Raw genomic sequence first — 20,717 nt, forward strand, 5'->3', positions numbered from 1 at the left:
CTGGGTTATTTTGTTTAGATTAATAAAAAATGGCAAGTGATATAACTTGTACCACCACCCCTCAGTCCTGAGCAAAAGTGTTCAAAAACTTTGAGTTTGCCACACTTAAAAATATATTACGGAACAGAGTTCGAAAAAAATTGCTGTGCTAAGTGAGAGGTGTGCTTGTCGCTCCACTCGAATAATTTTTTTAATAGAATTTAATTTAAATTCTGCCCCAGGTATATCTCTGAAATCTCTATGACGTATAATCAGTTATTTAATTTCAGGAAGCTAATTTTTACCAGCTTTTTGAGTAGTCTGAACTCCTTTTGATAATTTTATGATAATTTTTTTGACTTCCTCTTTTGACCTAATGTATAAAAATAGTATTCATGCGATTAGCAAGCGTTATCAAGCGCAACTTAGAATTTTTGCGCTAAAAATTTGTCGAACAGAATCAATGAATGGTTGCTTGCAGTAGAAGCGTACTGTAAATTGACAATTGCTGACTCTCAATTTCTGGAAACAGCAAACTACTGGTTGCTATTACAGTATAGTCTTGATATTGCAGTGCTTTTTCGAACCTGTTTTTGATTTTTTCTTGAAAACTTAGATTACCACTGATTGTTAGTTTGTTTTTTATTTAAGCAAGTTTTTTTTAATTGTTCAAAGTTTTTTTTTGGTTTGTTCCTTTAATTTTTCAAAATTGTTTATAATGTTAATTCGGCGTATAGGTTTTTTTTAAAACTATCATATCGTCTCATTCGCCTTATATCGTGTCTTTTGTAGGGTTTAATTAGAGTTTAAGGCGCTGGCAAATTTTCGCTGTTTGAAGAAGCACAAAATTCAATTATTCAAGTGTTTTCAACTCTCTTGTTTTTGCTTTGGAAGAAGCTTCAGCTATCGAATGCTCAAAAGTTAAAAACTAAATCGGAAAAAAATGAAAAATTTTGAAATTTTTTTTTGTTATTAGGTGTCAATGAAAGTAGTAAGTTAAAGGCACTTATCTAATTATTGATTATTTTCAGGAATGAGTCCTTTTCAATTTTGTGACTTTTGGCAGTTTGACTTCCGATTTTTTATTAAGTTCAATTCAAATTCATTTACTAAAAAAAGGAAGGCAAATTACGCTCGCCAATTACGGAAGCGGAGAATGCACTATAATGCGAATGTTTTTAAGGTTCGAAAGTGGAATTTTTGTATAAGAGTTTCCTATGGAATAAAAAATTAACATACTGATACAGTTTTCTCTAATTGCGCTCGTTTTATGAAAAAAGAGTAGGCCGGAAAAGATTCTCGAAATTGTTATTGACTGTTGTTAATAATATAGTTTTGTAGTTTTCATTTAATATTATGTTTTTCTGAGAAAGCGTGTTTTTTTTGGGTTTGGAAAACCTTTATTAGAACTATCTATTTTCATAATCAACAATGTTGTAACACCTTTGTCTATTTGCATAGTTACATTAGTTTTTTAATTTAACATCGTCGATTTCTATTTCTTCTACCCTCTCTATCACATCTAGTTCTCTTCTATCACTTCTTCTATCACTTCTTCTATCACATCTAGTTCTCGAATTTAACAGTCAAGTAAAGGTTTTTGAAAGTACTGAATAATCAAGCTAAAAGTCATTACTATGACAAATGTGCCGGACATTAGGAATCTTAAGTTGCATTTGGTTAAAACTATTTAAAAAAATCTTAATTCAAAATATATGCTTAGTTTGAAATGCACTGTTCAAAAATGTTCAAATAGCACTGTTCAAAAATTTCTGTGGTGCTTGTTCAGCAACCGACCTTTCTTGTTAGCTTGAAAAATAGTCGTATGTTTTAATGGATTTCGAAATTTGTTCTATTGGTGAACGTTTTCAGTTATAACGCAGAGCTTGATAAAAGCTGATTTTATTTACAGTACTCCTTGAAAACAATTAATTATGACTATTGAGCAGTATGGTTCTATCTTTATTGATTAAAATAATTTACGAAAGTTTTACATAGAATTCATGCGACAAATTAAAAATGACATGTATCTCGAGAAGTCACCTTGAAAACATGATTTTATACGCGATTATTCAGTTTTAATTTTCAATGCGCTTAATGGAATCCCGAACTTAATTCCGTTTTGCTACAATTTTATGAAAAAAGTATTATGAAAAAACCAAGTGCGGGTTTAGGGGGGCTAAATTGAATGATTAAATTTCGTTTTTTTTTATGTATATATTTTTAAAAAGCCCGATTGAACAAATAAAATGTAGAAAATTCGCATCCCTACATCAGGCCTTCTTATCGTTTTTCTAATTGTTTTTTTTTCTATTTTAGAACCTCAGTCTAGAACCAAAAATTAAAACCCCACTCAGGAAGAATGAAATATAGTTGAACATGTTTTTTTTAAAAATTTTGTACACTTTGTAGAAGAACGCAGATTTCTGGCACCGGATGTTGGGAGACAGTGGTCCCTGTCTGGCAGAGATTCCCAAGTACGCACAGCCCTGTGAAGCCCCTGCATATCAAGCAAACAGGAACAAATTTCACCTATTCAAGAGCAAATTGGTCGAGAGCATCAGTCGGCAGAAGAAAACACTGCACGAAGCGGTAAGTCAAATGGCAGTATTACAGGGTGGCTATTGTATCAGTGCGTTTAGTGCCAAACAACCACTATCAGCGCCAAAAAATTTCCACCCCATTGTTTAAGAGTCGATGAACGTAGTTCAGACTCTTATTTAGGTCGTGATTATTTTTTTTCAGGAAGTCTTAAAATTTGATCACGCTCAATTTTGATTTTTCGCGGTTTGACTTATGATTTCTTATTCAGTTCACATTCTTTCTTTTTTTTAGAAGGAAGGCAAACTCCACTATCGATCAGCGAAAGTTAAAATGTTACGGAAAACGACATCGACTTATAGTTTCAAAAATGGAATTTAATTTCCAAATTTTCCCGCGAAATAAAAATTTTACCTTTTGATCCAGTTTTCTCAAAAGGATTTAGTTTTATCAAAAATTACAATCATAACTTCTTCTAGAAATTCAAAGAGTTTATAGGCCATCTATTTATTTCTTGGAACTTCGGAAGTTGCGATTTATTCAAAAAAACAAGTCAGTATTAAGTATTTTTTTCTGTTTACTTGCGTTCATTGACTCTTTTCCAACTGTCTGTTGGCTGTGTTCATCAAAAATTAAAGCAGGTTTACACAGTGATGTTTTTTCAGTATAAAATGTGCTCTGAGAAAAATCCGGGGAACGCTTCAGTTGTTTTGCTGCAAAGTTATGAGATGATGTATTTTCGAAATATTACCTGTTTTTGCACGATCGTAGCGAAGCTAGTGTTGCTGCCTTTAGCTTTTAGTTTGTAACCAAAAAAAAAGTTGCATATAGTTCTTAAACAGGGGCACAACAGCGGTTCGCCGTGATGAGCTGTACAGCTCTTGTGTTGGTCCTTTCCCCCGTGGATAAATGGTCTTAATTTACTAATTCCAATATGTTTCATGCAAAGTTTAAATTGTTGTGCATTTTACAGCTCCTAAATCGTTGCCGCTTTCTCGCTCGTGTTGCGAAGTTGCAACTTTGCCTCTGTGTGAATTGGGCTGTTAGTTATGTCACATGGAAAAAATGTTTTTTTTTCTTAATTATCAGTACCTGAATTTATTTTGGTCATGCGAAATTCAGTGTCGCCAGTGCCAGCAATTTTTGACACTGTCCGTGGCCACACTCTATAACAAACACCTAACATTGTAAATCCACTCGTGTGCTAAATTATGCTTATTAGTGTAGGAAAAGGAAAAGGAGCCGAAACCAAATACCATGCTCGACCTTAATTGGGTATAGTTGGTTGAAATAAGGTTGATGTTTTGTCTAGGATCAGAACTGGGCTGAGCAATATGACAGCAGTTACACGCAATGGAGCAGCAAAGTTCAATCTCAGAAAAACAGCGCCAAGAGAAGGTGATTTTCCTTTAAATACTCCCCAGCGTTTCAATATCCCTTCCCCCCTCCCATTTAATCGAACTGTCAAAAGGGGATTTTGAGAAAATCTAATTTAACGCAAGCACCTCCTTAAACTAAATTTACCGTCATTCATTTGCAATCTAATATTAGATCGATTCGGGTATATTTTCAAGTTGACATGTTTGACACGTGCTAGGTCGCAATGCAACTGCAAATATTAAATTGCAATGACCAAATATCAAATAAGTAGATAGAGTATGTTTGTTCCGCTGAATTTGTCGAATATTTGGTTCAATGCTACCATAGTTTGTTTGCTGCAAAAGTTGTTAGTTTAATAATTTTTAATACTATTTGGGTAAACATCGCTGAATTATATTTGGCAACTTTGTGTTGATATTTGTTGGTAAATAGATGTTTTTGTATGCGAAGTACAATAACTGTTTGGTAGTGTTTGTGACGGCTTTGTTGTTGTTTGTTTTAGAGCGAAGGACGCTAAGAACCGCGAATTCTTCGAGAAGATTTTTCCAGACCTGAAAAAGCGACGGGAACAGGACGAACGAATTGCACGGTTAGTTTTATCATAAAGACTTATCATATGTTTGCTCTACTTTCAGCTAAAAAAGCTTTACTATTTTATCCCATGAGTTGTACAAGCCGAGCAACTAAAGAATTTTGAACGAACCAGGAAAACAGACTATTTCGGAATCTTGTAAAAACAAAATTGGCTGGCTGCTTAGTAATTTCTTCTTTCGAGAATTTCTATTTAGCCGTCCGAAATCTTCAGTTTGTTTTCAAGTGTCAATGAACAAAATGAAGACCTTTGTTCGGGCCGATTGATTGTTTGCTCGTTTTTTTTTCAGGAAAAAAGTTTAAAACGTGCTTACGCTCAAATGTATTTTTTCGAAGTTTGATTTTTGATTTTTTATTAAAAGTTCAATTCAAATTTATTTGCTAAAAAAGGTAAACTTTGCCCTCAAATAAAAAAGTGCGCATGACGCTAAAAACGCTGCATGAGTTTTAGTTTCAAAAATTGATTTCACTTTTCATGAAATATAAAATTTACCGATTGATACAGTTTTTTTCCCAAATTCTGCGAGGTGATCAGAAACTGCTTGTAGTTTAACGAGCTTTAAAGCCATATTTTTCCGACTTTTAAAGAAAGGATAGATATTTGTGTTCAATGTGCTTTTTAAGCGTCGACGAATGTAGTGAAGAGTTTTATATAGGTCTTGGTTATTTTTTTGTTTTTTTTTTCAGAAATTTTTTTAAAATGTTCTAATACCTACCGATGTGCATTCATACATATTAATGCATACACAAATGCACTTAAGTAATTATGGACACTTTTGGAGTTTAGTTTAAATTTGTCTAGAGAAAGTTAAATAAATTGCACTCTCCAAATACGAACGGGGAAATGGCGCGAAAAAAGTGAACGACCTCTTGTTTCGAAAGTGAAATTTAATTTTTAGATTTTTCAGCGCAATATGAACTTAATCTATTGATCCAGTTTTCTCAAATTGAGTTAGTTTTTTAAGAGTCATGAACGTATTGAATACTCCTGCATTTTTTTTCAGGAAAATTTCTTAAAATTTGTCACGCTCAAGTTTGATTTTTCGCTGATTGACTTTTAGTTTCTATTTCAGTTCAGTTCATATATTTTGTTAAAAGGAGGGCAAGCTCCACCGTCGAACAGCGAAGGTGTAAAATCCACCAAAAACGTGAACGAGTTTTAGTTTTGAAAATTGAATTTAACTTTCAGATTTTCCAGCGAAATAAAATTTTACCTATTGATCCAGTTTTCTCAAGCTGGTTTAGTTTTATCAAAAGTTTTCAATCATAAGTTATTCTAGAAATTCAATTGAGATTTGTTTAAGTTGAAATATAAGACGGAAGTTGAGGTTTATTAAAAAAAACATTAATGTTTTCTGTTTACTTTCGTTCAATTACTCTTTTCCAACTATATGTTGGCTATGTTTTGTCGAACGTTTTTTTGTACCGTCTGAAAATAAATGGCATCCGGAAATCAGATTTTTAGCCAGATGTAGACTCGAGACAATGAACGCGAATTTTAAATCGCACTGTGAACGCCTAAGCAGCGCTTTAAACCGGCGCAGAAGTTGTTCCATATTGAATGAAGGCGAGCTATGTGGATTTTTTTAATACGCGGCTGGACGCTTTTGCATCACTTTGTGGGGCTAATTTTTGATAGAAAATATCTGAAAAAAAACAACTTTTTTTTCATTGAACTTTCATCAGTTTTTAAATTCTTTGAATGGATTTTTCCGAAAACTATTCCAAATAAGTCTGGTATGGAAGTCTGGTTTTCTGTGAATATTCTTTAAAAAATAAAAAAAATCCATCCTTTTTTTTTAACTTTTCTTGAGTTCATCGACAATTTTTTTGTGTTTATTGGCTATGTGTTGATGGAAGTGACTTCTCACTTATTTAGCTCGTGTGGTTTTTGATTGCTTTAATCAAGAAAAGTCTGTAAAATGTTCAAGCTCAAACGCATGTTTTGGCCTTTTCAAATTCACTTCATTTTCTTTGAAAAGACGGAAAGCATTTCATGCTCTCTCGAAACGAAAGTGCAAATAGTCTTAAAATTGTGCTGGGATTTGAGTTTTGAGAATTGCTAGCGGAGTAAAAAAATAAAACACTGAAGAATTTTTTGGAAACTTATTTTTATTTTTTTGTAGTTTTTTTCTTTGCAAGTTGCAGCTGTTAAGTTTAATGGCTGCTTGCATTCTCGAACTTGTGTTAGCTTGCCTGTTGTTCTGTTACCCTTGATGATATATGAAAACCAGCCGAAAAAAATGCTGGTTACGCAATAATTATGTAACACTTGCGCAAAAATTACCTAAAGTAAAGCAAATTTCAACTCAAATGACGTAACGTTGGGCTAGTTTATAAACTCCGCGGTGGTATATAAACCAGCCAGTATAAACCAGCCGAATTATCAACCAGCCGAAAATACATAAGTGTTATATAGTAGTTGTGTAGCAATTATGTAACAGTTACGAAAGTTATGCAAATTTCATTCATATGATGTAACTTTTCGGCTGGATTATATACTCTGCGCATTTTCGGTAGGTTTATACTTCGACTGATTTTTTCACACTCATTTTGCGTGGTTTACATTCTAGTTTTTCCTTGTTCACCTTTGATGTGTTTAGGATGGGCACTCGAGGTAGTGGAAAAAGCGAGTTCGAGATAGAAGAAATAGCTTCCAGTCTCCGCCAACAGGAGTTGAGTGAATCCGAAATGCACCGCAACGCAGTCGTTCCTCCCCTCTGTGTGAACAGATTAGGCACCAATCGAAGTCGGCTGCTGTTCAAGTACTTGGATTGCAACCGCTTCGTGGAGGACCCTTTGTCGTTGCACAAACACACCCAAAACATATCTTCCTGGAGTCCCCAGCAGCAAAAGCTTTTCAGAGACAAGTAAAAAAAAATTTCTAACTAGCTTCATTCTTTTTTTTTCAATTTTTTTTTGAAATTTGTATTTTTGATTGTAGTTGGGTTCCTCGCACGAAATGAAATTTTATGATAAATATCAGTTACAATAAAATTATGTTCAAGTTTGGTTGATGTTTTGACATTTTGAAAACGACATGCGGATTAAATAGACTTTCACACCCGCACCTGCAATTTAATTCAAATCACATAAAAACTTGTTTGGATTCAGTTCAAGTAGCCTTAATCAACACGCAAACGAAAGCGAAGTGTAACACATGTCGGAAGTCTAATGAAGTTGACCTTCTTCTGATTGGCAGTTTTCATTCAGTTAATATTTCTTTAATTCTACAACTTGCAGATCACTTTTATTTAATTATGATGGTTAATAATAACTTTTTAATTGTACATACTGTTTTGACATTTGAGATGGCCAACATCAAATAAGCCCTGTTTGCGGTTTAACTTTTAGATTATTGACGTAACTTAAGCTTATGATCGCAACGATGGAATAGTTAAACATACAATCTGCATCAGTTTGGTATATTTCAGGTATCTCGTCCACCCAAAGAACTTCGCGGCTATTTCCAATTCTGTCGGAAAGGTAAGACTGATCAAATCAATTTTCTTTATTCTTGCTTCTACGATATAATCTTATTTCGGAAACAGGTGACGTATTTATGCAGGCATAAATGCAATCTTTTGTGTGATATTTCATATTTTTTTAAATTTAATTTCTTCCTAGATTTAGAATTTTGTATTACTCACCTAGTCGTTTTTTTATTATTGGTTTCCTTTTAGCCCATCGAAGAATGTGTAAAGTTCTACTATCTGAAAAAACCGACCGAGAATTACAAGAAACAGCTTCGCAGCAACTCCATCAAAAGAAAGCGAGATCCGAAAATTAAAAGCAAAACAGGCTCTCAGGTTTGTTAGATATGATTGTTCTGGAGTGCGGTATGTATTTAGACAACTGCGTATTCATACTAGTCAGTAAGCAGACAAATACTATTTTAGCCTATCAGAATCGAGATGAGCAAGCAATTTTACGAAAAAAAATATTATCCATTTATTTTTCTTTGTCTCGATTCTGATTGGTTAATATTGCATTTTTCTGCTTACTGGCGAGTATAAATACGCTGTTATCTTAATACTACTACGTAACCGATTCTTCTTTACGTTTTCGGAATTTTTGAACATAACTTATCAAAAAATATGAAACCTGTGTTCTGAAATTAAAAATTGGAAATTAGTTGGAAAGGAATTTTTGTTTTATTTCAGTAGAATTGACAATTAATTAATTCTCTTTTAAGTGCCAATGAACGAAGAGCTTCAAGATGTTATATTTTGAGACACGATTTTTTCAAAATCATTTAAATCTTATGTGTCCTTTTTTATTGATATTTTTTCAATGTCTGATGGCTATATTTATCTGAGATGTTTTTAGTTTGCACCTCAATCCTCTGAGACCGCGAGGTCCATATCACCCATTTTCGCCTCCGCCTCATCCCACTCCTCCGCAACTGCACCACCCTCAACGACAACATCAACTTCGGATCTTTCCACCAGTGCTACTGCTACTACATCGTCTCCCGCAGTCGCCGCGGTTGCCGCCGCTGACGATTCCAAGACCCTCCCGGGTAAAGCGTCCTCCTCGACAAATTCAGAGGACTCAAGCTCAACGTTTGCTGCCGATGTCAAAAGCAGCACACAAGGCACAACTACTTGTTATAGTACTGATAGTTCCGCCGCAACTTCAAAAACAGCGATACTAGCTACGAATGATTCAACGAGCAACGTCGAAATCACTGCCACGTCTAGTTATAGTAGCTCACTTGCAAAAGCTCAAATCATGAGCGAAATTGATTCGAAAACCTTGCCGTCAGTTGAATCCGGCAAGACCTCTACTCAATTGAATATAGTATCGGAGCCCAAGGTACATGCAAATGATAAGGAAAATCAGCAACAAATGTCAGCATCTAATCCGCTGCTCCAAAACATGACTTGGTCCTCGGGTGGAATTGGTGGTTCGCGTGAAGATGTTTTCACACGAGTCGTGAATTACGCACAAATGGATCTGGCACGGAACTCGATCGGGTTCACATCTGTGGGGACGAGTAATCAAAGCAGCACGAGCACCCATAGTTACTCATTGGCCAGTGCAAAGCAAGAGGAAGCGAATTCGAGTAGTTTCTTCTCGCAGCACATGTCGACAGGTGTGGCGGGTCCAATTGAACAACTTTCAAGAGCAGGTGAGATCTTTGGTCCAATGATACTAAGTTATACCACACGTTTAAAATCTTAGACTACAGCACGGATTTAAATTACCAGGACAGAATGAACCAGGCTCGAAAATTTTAAATTGGGTTAGTTAAGACAAAAAGTGAAGAGAACAAAATTTGCTTAGAATTTCACCAGAAATATTATGATGCAATTTGTTTTGCGAAATTCGGGGCTAAAATTTTCCCCCAAAAATGGGGTCATTTTGGCTTTTTTTAATCAATCAAAATTTACACTAAATCTAATTAGTCAACTGATAATCAAGCTATATCAAAGTGAGCTTCTTATACAGCCCAACAAAGTTTTAGAAAAGTATGACATCCAAAAATCTTTATAAATGAATACATTTTTGTTTGATAAACAAAAAGTGTCACTTTTTACTACATAAAATTCCAATTCTTTGCTTGAAAACAAAATTAAACGTTTTTAATACGTTGCTTAATTTTAAACGATGCTCATCAATTGACCCATTAGATTAAGCTTAATTTTTGATTGAACTAAAAGAAGCCAAAAAGATCCATATTTGGGGCAAAATTTTGGCCCCGAATCTTGCGAACACAATTGCACCATAATGATTCTGGTGAAATTCGAAGCAACTTTGGTTCTCAACATTTTTTCCTACTAATGTCAACCCAATTTGAGAAAAACCCATTTTAAAATGTCAAGTTTTGTTCATTTTGTGCGGATCATTTAAATCAGCACTGTATTCTCTCATCGATGCATTGATATGTCAGATTGAAACTGCAATAGTCTTGTCTCAAACTCCAAAATGGAGTTCCGAAAAGGGTTTTGGTGCCGGCAAAAAGGCTTAAATATTGTTTGGCACAACTCAGTTTTCAATCAGCTGCAATTTAGTTCAATCTCGTTCAATTTAGTTCAAGCTCGTGCCCCATCTCATCCAGTATTTCAAATGTATAGCTTTTTCTCTACCAGTTATTAAGAGTCGATGAACGTGATAAAAATTTTATATAGATCATGATGATTTTTTCAGGATAATTCTTGAAATTTGTTCAGGTCGAGTTTGATTGCGGTTTTCGATTCGAAAGGAAGGCAAACTCCACTATCGAACAACAAAAGTGTAAAGGTCATGAAAACGGATTCGATTTTTAGTTTCGAAAATGGATTTTAATTTCGAGTTTCCTGCGGAATGAAAAATTTACCTATTGATCCAGTTTTCTCAAATTGGATTGAATTTATCAAAAAACTTGTCAACAAAGAATTTAAGGCCATCTATTTTGTTTTGTTGAAATTTGAAAGTTGAGATTATTTCAAAAAACAAGTCAGTGTTTTTTTACTTGCGTAACTTGACTCTTACGCAACGTATTTACTTGCGTTCATTGACTCTTTTTAAACTTTCTGTTGGCTATGTTAGAGTGTATCTTAGCAAAGTAGAACACTTTAATTAAGTCGTGTTTTTCGGGAAAGTTTTAAAAAGTTGTTCTGGCTCTTTGATTTTTTAACGATTTGAATTCCGATTTCTTTTCAAGTTCATTGCAAATTTATGTACTCAATGGAAGGAAAACTACGCTCTTCAAGACCGGAAGCTTACATAAAGCGAATGGATTTAAGTTTCAAAAGTGAATTTCAATTTTTAAATGTCAAAAAAACGCAGTGAAGACTTGCTTTTATAATTCGTGTTGATTTTTTCTCTTTTGTTAACGAGAAATTCTTAAATTTGATCACTCTCAAATTCAATTTGATCACGCTGTTTGATCTTTGATTTCTTGTTAAATTCAATTGCTAAAAGGAAAGAAATATACCCGCTCGAATTACGAAAACGCAAAGAACTCACAAAACAACGCGAAAGGCCTTGTTTTAAATGAATAATGAAAAATGTTTTTGAAATTTGAGGAGCTCTGGAGTGATAAGTTTTAATTTGACTCGATGGTTAAAGTTGAAGAAATATACGCTGTGTTCCTCGATATCTTTAACTATTGACAGCTGTCTGCTATCTGTATTCAAAACAACGAATTTGAAAAGATACTAAGTTTTAAAAAAAACTGAGGTTAGCGGTGATGCAACTCGTTCAAATTCTTTTTCTTATTAAATTTGAAACAAAGTTATCAGTTTTTCAACCTTTTAAAGCTTTGATAATTGCAATTCAGACCAAAGATATATAACAAAATGAGTGATATGATGTTTGTTGCGCAGTTTTGACTACGCCAATGAGAGTTCATATAGGGTGTCATTTTAAAGACTTGTGTGTGGTGGTTTGGATTGCAAAATGATTATTATAATTTGTTTTATTGTTGAGTAAAAACGGCGTGAATGAAGTTGGTTTTCAGCGGGAGATGCATAAAATTACTTGCTCTCAGAATTCACCTCACGGTGATGTTGCATGGTTTTTACCATATTTTGCCAAAAAGTCGAAAAGTATTTGAAATTTTTTTTGAAAAATTGAAAATTAATAAAAACTTTTTAGGCTTTTTGCTACCTGTGCTTTTCTACCAACTTTTTTAAACTTATGAAGTTATTTTTTGTCTTGATCCTTTTTACTTTTTTCTTTTAGTCGTGTATTAATGTTTAATAGTCGAATAACGTAGTTCAGACTCATAAGGATCGCGATGGTTTTTTTCGCAGAAAAAGTATTGAAAATTGTACAGGCTCAAATTTACTTTTTCGCTGTTTGATTTTAGATTTTTTAGGCTCAATTCATTTCCGTTACTAAAAGGAAGGCAAGCTCCACTATCGTGATTGACTTCTAGTTTTGAACGTGGAGTTCAATTTTCAGATTTGAGCATAAATTTCAAGCATAAATTTTGTCTAGTATTTCAGAGAGCTTTAAAGACATCTTTTTTTCTTTGAAATTCGGAAATTGAGATTTTTTCTTAAAGCAAGTCGTTATTTTTTTTCTGTTCACTTGCGTTCAATGTCTCTTTTCCAAATGTCTGTTGGCTGTTTCTATTTTTCTGAAAATGAAATCCCAGTAGTTCAAATTCGGAAGCTTCTTCTAAATGCTAAATTGTTGATTTGTTTACTCTGCAGCCCTTGACATGTGCCAGTCTCTTCGTTACCTGTCCCTTTACTCTATTTTGTTCCTTTCATTTAGGAAAATAGTTCTTTTCAATTTTCTGCCGCTTTTATTATTCAATTATCCTTTTTACGAATCTCCCTTTTTCGCTTTCCTTTTTTATCATTTTTTTTGTTGTTACCTCGGCTTAAGCTGATTGTTTTAAATGTCACTAGATATATTTAAAGCAACGAAGACGACCAATTGATGTTAACGAACAAAGCTTGTTCGCATTTTGAATTTGTTCTATAAAGAATTTTAGTACTTTACTGTAATTGAAAAAAAAACAGACTAGACATGATAACAATTGGATTGATCTAGAATCTGATTTTATTTCGATTTATCTAGTTCTTATGGGTTCTTCGTCATCTGCATAACATAAACTGGGCTAATGAGTCGCCAATTAATTTCAAAGTAAGATTTGTCAGTTAATTGCTATTTCTTTCTTTCAAATCTAAGTCAATGTGAAGTTTATTTTGAGCTAAATTCACCCCGCTATAATAATCAGAGATAGAGGTTACATGGTTAACATTTAGTTCAAAAATGGGCTGGATTTCAGGAGAAAAGAGACAAAATAATTTGCTAATTTTGATTCCAGTTGTGATCATTTTTGGTATGAATTTTTGGTATGAATTTCGAGTTTCTGTTTTCAGTTATCTTCATCAGAAAAATACTCTTGAAGCATTTCACAAATAGGTTTTAAATTATTTGGATATTCAAGTTCGAATCCTGTATCGCAGAATTTTATTGGAAATCAAATTGGAGGCTGCAGTTTTTCTAACAAATGTCTGTACAAATGGCAGGTTTGTTTCAGAGCAATTTTTTCGGACATTAATTTAAATTCCTGTTTTGTCATCCATGTCTTAATTCAGTTTCGAACATCTGTCTAAATATGTTGCTTTATTCGTAACGTCTTACTTTTGAATGGGAGGCTACAGAGTTTCGGTTCTTTTTCAATTTTTGGATCAGACAAAAAAGAACTGCTGTCTGACCTCAAAGCTGAATTGGGATGAATTGAATTAGGCCTTGCCACTGGTAAGATCGATTTGCCATCTTTTATCATCTGAAAGCAAACTCCATTTAACTGCTAAAACTGTTTCACCCATTTGCTCAGCGGCGTTCTTCCTTAAATTCAGCTTGAGATGACCGAATTATGATGACTGTTTCCTTTTCCATCTAACGTTTTTCTCATTTTTGAAATTTTAGCGGCTGCTCACGAAGACTCCAAGATCTCGCACGTATCGACAGGGTCTATCAGTAATTACCCGAATCTCATCAGTGGCACCGCAACAACTGGCGGCGCTCTACCGAATCGCGCCCCATCCAGTCCGATAATCTCCCACCTGTCGGGAGGATCTGTAGGCCATTCGTACAGAGATCAACAGTTGCACTTGCAGTCGTCGTCAGGAACCAGCGGAGGACATTACCTAAACGTCCTGAGCAGGACTTCGAACTCAGTCTCACCCAGACTTCAACAGGTTCGCATTGTATTTGATTTTGAATGGCAGGAAAAAAAACAATCTGATGTTTAGGTAGTTTAGTGTTATTTTAAGATTATAATTTTGTATCGACGAGTGAAAACAAAATAAGTTATTGTAATTTTGTTGGCAACTATTATCTTTGTCCGATTAAATGATGCTGTTTCAGGTGGGAATAAAAGCCGAATTTGACCGCTCTTCTATTCAGAGCATTTCGCCAGGTGCTTCGGCTATCTTGCAACTTCACCAACAACAGCAGAATCAACAACAACAACAGCAGTTGTTTGGAGAGAACAGAACTCACTATCAGTTGCCAGAAGTGAACTCACCCCCGAATAGAGAAAGAACTTCGCTCAAAAACTGGTCAGTACTTCTGCTCTTGTCGCTTTTAAGAGTAATGAACGTAGTGAAGACTCATATATAGGTCTTGATGATTTTTTTTTTAAAAAGTTTTAAAATTTGTTCACGCTTTATTTTGATTTTTTCGCGGTTTCACTTGTGATTTCTTTGTGAGTTCGTACTGATCCAGTTTTCTCAAATTGTGTTAATTTCATGATAAATTTTGCTAATAATATCTGTTTGAGAAATTCCAAAAGGTTTGAGGCCATCTATTTTTTTCTTCGAAATTCGAAGGCTGAGATTTTTTCGAAAAAGACGTTTTTTTTTCTATTTTTTGTTACGTTCATTACTCTCTTCCAACTGTCAGTTGACTATGTTTATTGTTGTGGTGAGCAGGAAATATGTGAGAGAATTTTGTGGCCGGGAGTTTCTATTGACCCTCAGATTACGCATAAATAACCGTCAGATAGGGTATATTTAATTGAAGCCATTCGAATAATGATTCGCGCTGCAATGAGGATAAAGCGATTATTTTGTTAAGAGTCGATGTACGTAGTTCAGACGCTTATATAGGTTGTTATCTAGGTTTTTAAGAGTACTGAACGTAGTGAGTACAGTGAGTACTCTTATATAGGTCTTGCTGATTTTTTTTTCAGGAAAAAATCGTAAAATTTGTTCACGCTAATTTTGATTTTTTTGCCGTTTGACTTGAGATTTCTTTTTAGGTTCACTGCATTTCCATTGTTAAAAGGAAGGCAAACTCCACTATCGAATAGCAAAAATGTAAAAGGTCACGAAAAACGTGATCGACTTCTAATTTCGAAAATGGAAATCAATTATCAGATTTCCCAGCGAAATAAAAGTTTTACCTTTTGATCCAGTTTTCTCAAATTGGTTTATGTTTAACAAAAAAGTGTCCATCATAAATTGTTCTCCAAATTCAAAGAGTTTTAAGGCCATTTAATTTTTTATTCGAAATTCAAAAGTTTAAGGTTTTTGAAAAAACCTTAAACGCTTGTTTTCAGTTTCCTTGCGTTCATTACTCTTTTCTAATTGTCAGTTGGCTATGTTTTTTTTAGTTTATTTTCTTAGAAAAAATCAAATTGAATTCCAGTTCAGTTATTAATGGTAGACAAATTGCACTCTCCAATTATGAATGGTGAAATTGTGCAAAAATGTGAGCGATTTCTAGTTTAGAATGCGGAATTTAAATTTTATACCTTTCTCCCATTGGAATAAAAGATTTTCCTAGTAACCGGTTTTCTCAAATTGGGCTGATTTTATCAAAAAAGTTCCAATTACAATTCAAAGAGTCAAAATTTAAAGTAATTTTTTTCTGTTTTTTTTGTATCATTGACTCTTTTTCAACTGTCTGTTTGCTATGTTTTGTGTTTTAATTTAATTTAAAGCCAAGAAAGTGGCTGTGTAGTAAGACTGACTTCACTGTATTATAACTGATGAATTAATTTTTGGAATCATTATCAATCCATTACGAAGAAGTTCAATTTTCCGTTCCCTGTATCTACGGAAAAACCAGCGACAATTTGTAACATTAGCTTAAGCGTCAAAAACTGATTCACGCTTATTATACCGCTCGTGTCAAATTTAAGTGCAACGGTGCAAGCGTTTTTTCCTTTGATTGCCATTTCTCAAATTGTTGCTTGTTATAAAATTGTCATCTGTTCGTACACTGCTGATTAGGCTTTGTTAGGCATAGAAGAATTCTGCTGACTGACTCCAGGAGAAAAAATTCAACAAAAGTGAAGTTTGCCTGAAATCTCAATTTCGGTTACCTTGCTTTATATTATTTTACCGACTTTCGAATAATGTGGAATATATGTGCTTGGGGAGTTTTTTTAGACCAATATCTGAAAGACAATTGTAGAGTTGGGATTGAACCTGAAATATTTTTGTTCCCAAACGTTATGTCATGTCGAACGCATCCTAAATGCGTTTTGAGACTACATGGACTGCTTGTTTATCGTTTTGAAAAATTTATCTGTTGCGCTTAAAAGGTTACTATTCAAATTTTAATTTTAGCTAGTGCATATCGACATTCCAAAACTAATAGTTATCAAAAATTTAGGTCAAAAACTATTGGAGACGAATTAACATCTCGTTTTATAACTTATAAACACTAAAAGCTTGGTTCAAAAATAATTGATTTATTCAGCCAATCAGATTCAAGAATGAGCCAAATAATATTGATTTTGGAGTGGATGAAAAGGAACTTTTTCGAGAATGAATTGAGTTTTTTGTTCTCGAAAAGGATTAAAATTGTTCTACGCTCAAATTTTCAGTTGATAGTTTCATTTTTAATTTGAGTAGCTAAATGGAATGTAAATTATACTCTCCAATAACAATAATGCAAATGGCAGAAAAACTCATTAGTTTCGAAATTCGATTGATTTTTTAAGAATTGATGAACGTGTTACGGACTCTTAAATAGGTCGCGATGATTTTTTTAAGGAAAAGTCTTAAAATTTGTTCAGGCTCAAATTTACTTGATTTCTCTAAGTTGAGTTCATTTTCTTTGTTAAAACGAAGGCAAATTCTACTATCGAACAGCAAAAGTGTAATGTTTACAAAAACGTAATCGACTTTTTGTTCCGAAAGTGGAATTTTCTCAAATTATGTTAATTTTATCAAAAAATGCCAATCATAAATTGTTCTAGAAATTCTGAGAGCTTTAAGATAATCTATTTTTTTTTTAATTTCGAGAGTTGATTTTTAATAAAAAAAACTAGTCAGTATGTTTTTTCTGTTTATTTTCGTTCATTGCGTTTTTTCCAACTCTCTGTTGGCTATGTTTATAATTCTTAGTGAAATAAAAAAATACATGTTAATCCTGGTTTTTCAATTGTGGTTTGATTTGTCAAAAAGTCGTCGAAAATATTGAAATGCATAGAATATTAAGATGACATAATTTGTCGTTGTTGCTGAAACATTGTTGGATGCAAAAGTGGATGTTGATGGAACATTTTGTGCTCCTTGCATGGAAACTGGCTATTCTTGTTTGTCTTAAGTAATATTTGTATTTTATTTATCTAAAACTGTACTTCCCAATTTTAATCAGGGTAAACTTTTTTTGTGATTTTGTAAAATTTTTAGTTCAAAAATGACATGATTGGGCATATCTAACATTCTCTTTTTAATTTAAATTTTATTCGTTCTGTAAAAACATCTCGAATTTTTTTGTGACGCAACTGCAATTTATTGTTATATCAGCATTGTCTGGTGTGCTCATTCAAACCACAAAAGGTTTTTGTTATCGATGGTTTATATTACCTCTTTTTTTGTGACGAAATCACCAATATAATCACTCTGATCTTTTGTGGACCAGAGCATGTAGGAGCTTCGTCACATAATCCCTTTCAATTTCTCAAGTTTCTGTACTGTGACCTTTAGCTTTTTGCTGTATCCTTTATATTTTTATTATTTGAAAGTTTATTTGACCGCCAAAATTTATTTGCACCGCTGTTTAGCTTTGACCGAGTCTTTGTTTTGAAAAGTGAACATTTTATTATCAGTATCAGTTCAGTACGCATGATGGTATTTAGACCTCGAAACTGTTAAAACTCCTCCCTGAAATGTGATATAACGTTTATCTTTCGTCTACCAATATTATCCCACTTTCGTCAACGTGATACTAAATCGGCCGAAGCATAAAGCTCTCTGATGCTGCGCAATTGATCCACTTCATAAGCCGCTCAATTTTTCTACGGATTTTTTTGTTCAATTTTTGGAAAAACTGAACAAATTTCTTAGTTTTAGAATGATTAGTTGTGTTCATAAAGCTGATTATGGGATAAATCAAAAGAGATCATTGAAACGAAGTGAAAGTGTTTTTTTGTCGTATCTGCTAAGTTTACTTTCGTCTTTGTGAACTGGGCGTGTCGTGAACTGAAATGCGCCCTGCCCCAGTTTACACAGTGAGTGAAACAGGGGAGATGGTACAAGAAGCGAGGCATTGTTTGTTCACTCAATTTACCTTCTCGGTATTAACCCGAATGCGACATAATTGAAATGAGATCAAAGACACCGAACAAACAAAACAGGCGAACAGAAATACCAGAAGTGAACTGACCCTTAAAGTTACCGTCTCTTCTGAATTGACTCTAAAATTGTTATCACTGACAACTGCAACTATTTCTTGCCAACTAGTTATCTGTTTGCTTGCCATACAAACTGACATTTGTTAGGACTGTTCCGTCTCCCTCAATTACCAAATCAAGTTCAAAACACATCATATGTGACCGCCAAATCATCTCGCCCAATTTAATTTCATCAGGCCAACACTTAAAGCGAAGGCAAATGATTGTTTTTTATTTACCCAACAGACTAATACGTCTGCTCTATTCCAATAGTGCTGTGTATTCCAAGTGACTAATACGTCTTGTCAACTTAATTCTGGCCAAGTGTTTTTTGCTTAAATTATTTACGGAAATGGTTTACCCAGAAGTAAGTTCATAAGTAGTTTCATTTTTTTTTGCAAAATTTTATTCAATTTTTTCAACAAGTGATTTTTGACACGCTTAAAGACAGTTGGAATATCCATTTTTTGCTTTGTATTCATTTTTTGCTTCTGTTTGTATTAGGTTGAAAAGTGTTTAAGTGCCAACGAATGAAGTGAAGATCCTAATTTAGATCGTGTGGTTTTTAATCTATTGTGTTACGCTCAAATTTGTAAAATAGCGGTTTTTTAAATTTATTTTAAAAATAATTTCAACTTCATTTTGCGAATAAGAAGACAAATTGTGTAATAAGTTACTATTTTTTAGTTTTTCAAAAAACGTAATTAATTTTTCAAACTGATACTTTCAAAATCGCTTTCAAATTTTTAGATTTCTTAAAGCAATATTAAAATTCTTCATTGAACCAGTTTTCTTAAATTGAGCCAGTTTTATTAAGAGTCGATGAATGTAGTTTAGACTCTTATATACGTAATTTTTTTTTCAGGAAAAAGTCTTGAAATGCTCTAAGAACTATAGATGTGCTTTCATACATATTAATACATATACAAATGCACTTAGGTATATGTGCACATTTTGAGCTCAATTCATCTGCTGAAAGTTAGACTAATTGCGCTCTTCTACGAACGTGAATGTCGTGCGAAAAAACGTGATCAACTTCTATTTTTGAAATTGGAATTTGTTTTCAGATTTCCCAGAGGAAAATCTTAAAATTTGTTCACGCTCAATTTTGATTTTTCGCGGTTTGACCTGTCATTCGTTCTTTTTAAATTCAGTGCATTTCTATTGTTAAAAGGAAGGCAAACTCCACTATCGCACAGCAGAATTGTAAAGATCACGAAAAAACGTGATCGACTTCTAATTTCGAAAATGAAAATTAATTATCAGATTTCCCAGTGAAATAAAAGTTTTACCTATACATGTAGATCCAGTTTTCTCAATTTGGGTCAATTTTAACAAGCAATTTTTAGGCCATCTAAGTTTTTCTCCGAATTTCGAAAGTTAAAGATTTTTGAAAAAAAAAACACGTATTTTTTTTTCAGTTTCTTTGTGTTCGTTACTTTTTCCAACTGTCAGTTGGCTATGTTTTCTCTTTCTTTGTATTCATTGACTCTTTTCCAACTGTCCGTTGGCTACATTTTCAAAAAACAAGTCAGGTTTTTTCTTGCGTTCATTGACACTTTTCCCACTTTCTGTTGGCTATATTCAAGTTCATTTCTCAATGGGAGCTCAGGTATAATTTTCAAAAGCAAATATGGAAACTGGCGCATTGAAATTTTTAAAATTATTTATTCGAATGACATAAAAAATGGAAAAAAGGGTCGTAAGATTCGGGTTGAAGTTTTGATTTGTTTAATTACGAGTGAGTCGAGTGAGCGATTAGTCGCTATTGAAATAATAGTAAATTTTTTAAGCTTTGAAAAACTTAGTTTACGCCAAGAGAGCTAGTTTTCGCAGCTTCTTTGCCTTCTCCTGTGCAAATAAAAATATTAATTTTTTTTTCCTTTTTTTGTTTTGGTATTTTTCGAATGCAACTTGAAAAACTACTCTAGTTCGAAAAATAATGAATAGTTTTTCAAAGTTTTTTTGCACATTACTGTGATAGGTATTTTTGTGCTACGTGCACTGCAATCGCTACTCTCGGTGCGCTCAGTTTTTTCAGCATTTTTAGTTCCAACATTCTTAGTTGAAGAAAGTTGCAGGGTGTGCGTTGCCAAACTAAGCTGCCCTTAGGCATTAGTAACATCTCTCTGACTCTTCGCTC

General features: G+C 33.6%; 1 protein-coding gene across 1 annotated transcript in view; it reads left to right on the forward strand.

Moving 5' to 3' along the window:
* The window catches only part of LOC134848603 (serine-rich adhesin for platelets-like), a 75,491-nt gene that overhangs the window by 41,736 nt on the left and 13,038 nt on the right, over positions 1–20,717 (forward strand). Inside the window, exons 4-12 of the mRNA XM_063866122.1 lie at positions 2,392–2,571; positions 3,833–3,918; positions 4,403–4,489; positions 7,095–7,361; positions 7,926–7,977; positions 8,175–8,300; positions 8,821–9,625; positions 13,870–14,141; positions 14,311–14,504. Coding sequence (XP_063722192.1) covers positions 2,392–2,571; positions 3,833–3,918; positions 4,403–4,489; positions 7,095–7,361; positions 7,926–7,977; positions 8,175–8,300; positions 8,821–9,625; positions 13,870–14,141; positions 14,311–14,504 — 2,069 coding nt within the window. The remainder of the gene's footprint in view (positions 1–2,391; positions 2,572–3,832; positions 3,919–4,402; positions 4,490–7,094; positions 7,362–7,925; positions 7,978–8,174; positions 8,301–8,820; positions 9,626–13,869; positions 14,142–14,310; positions 14,505–20,717) is intronic.

This window comes from Symsagittifera roscoffensis, chromosome 6 (genome assembly GCF_963678635.1).
Source record: "Symsagittifera roscoffensis chromosome 6, txSymRosc1.1, whole genome shotgun sequence".
Taxonomy (NCBI): Eukaryota; Metazoa; Xenacoelomorpha; order Acoela; family Convolutidae; genus Symsagittifera; species Symsagittifera roscoffensis.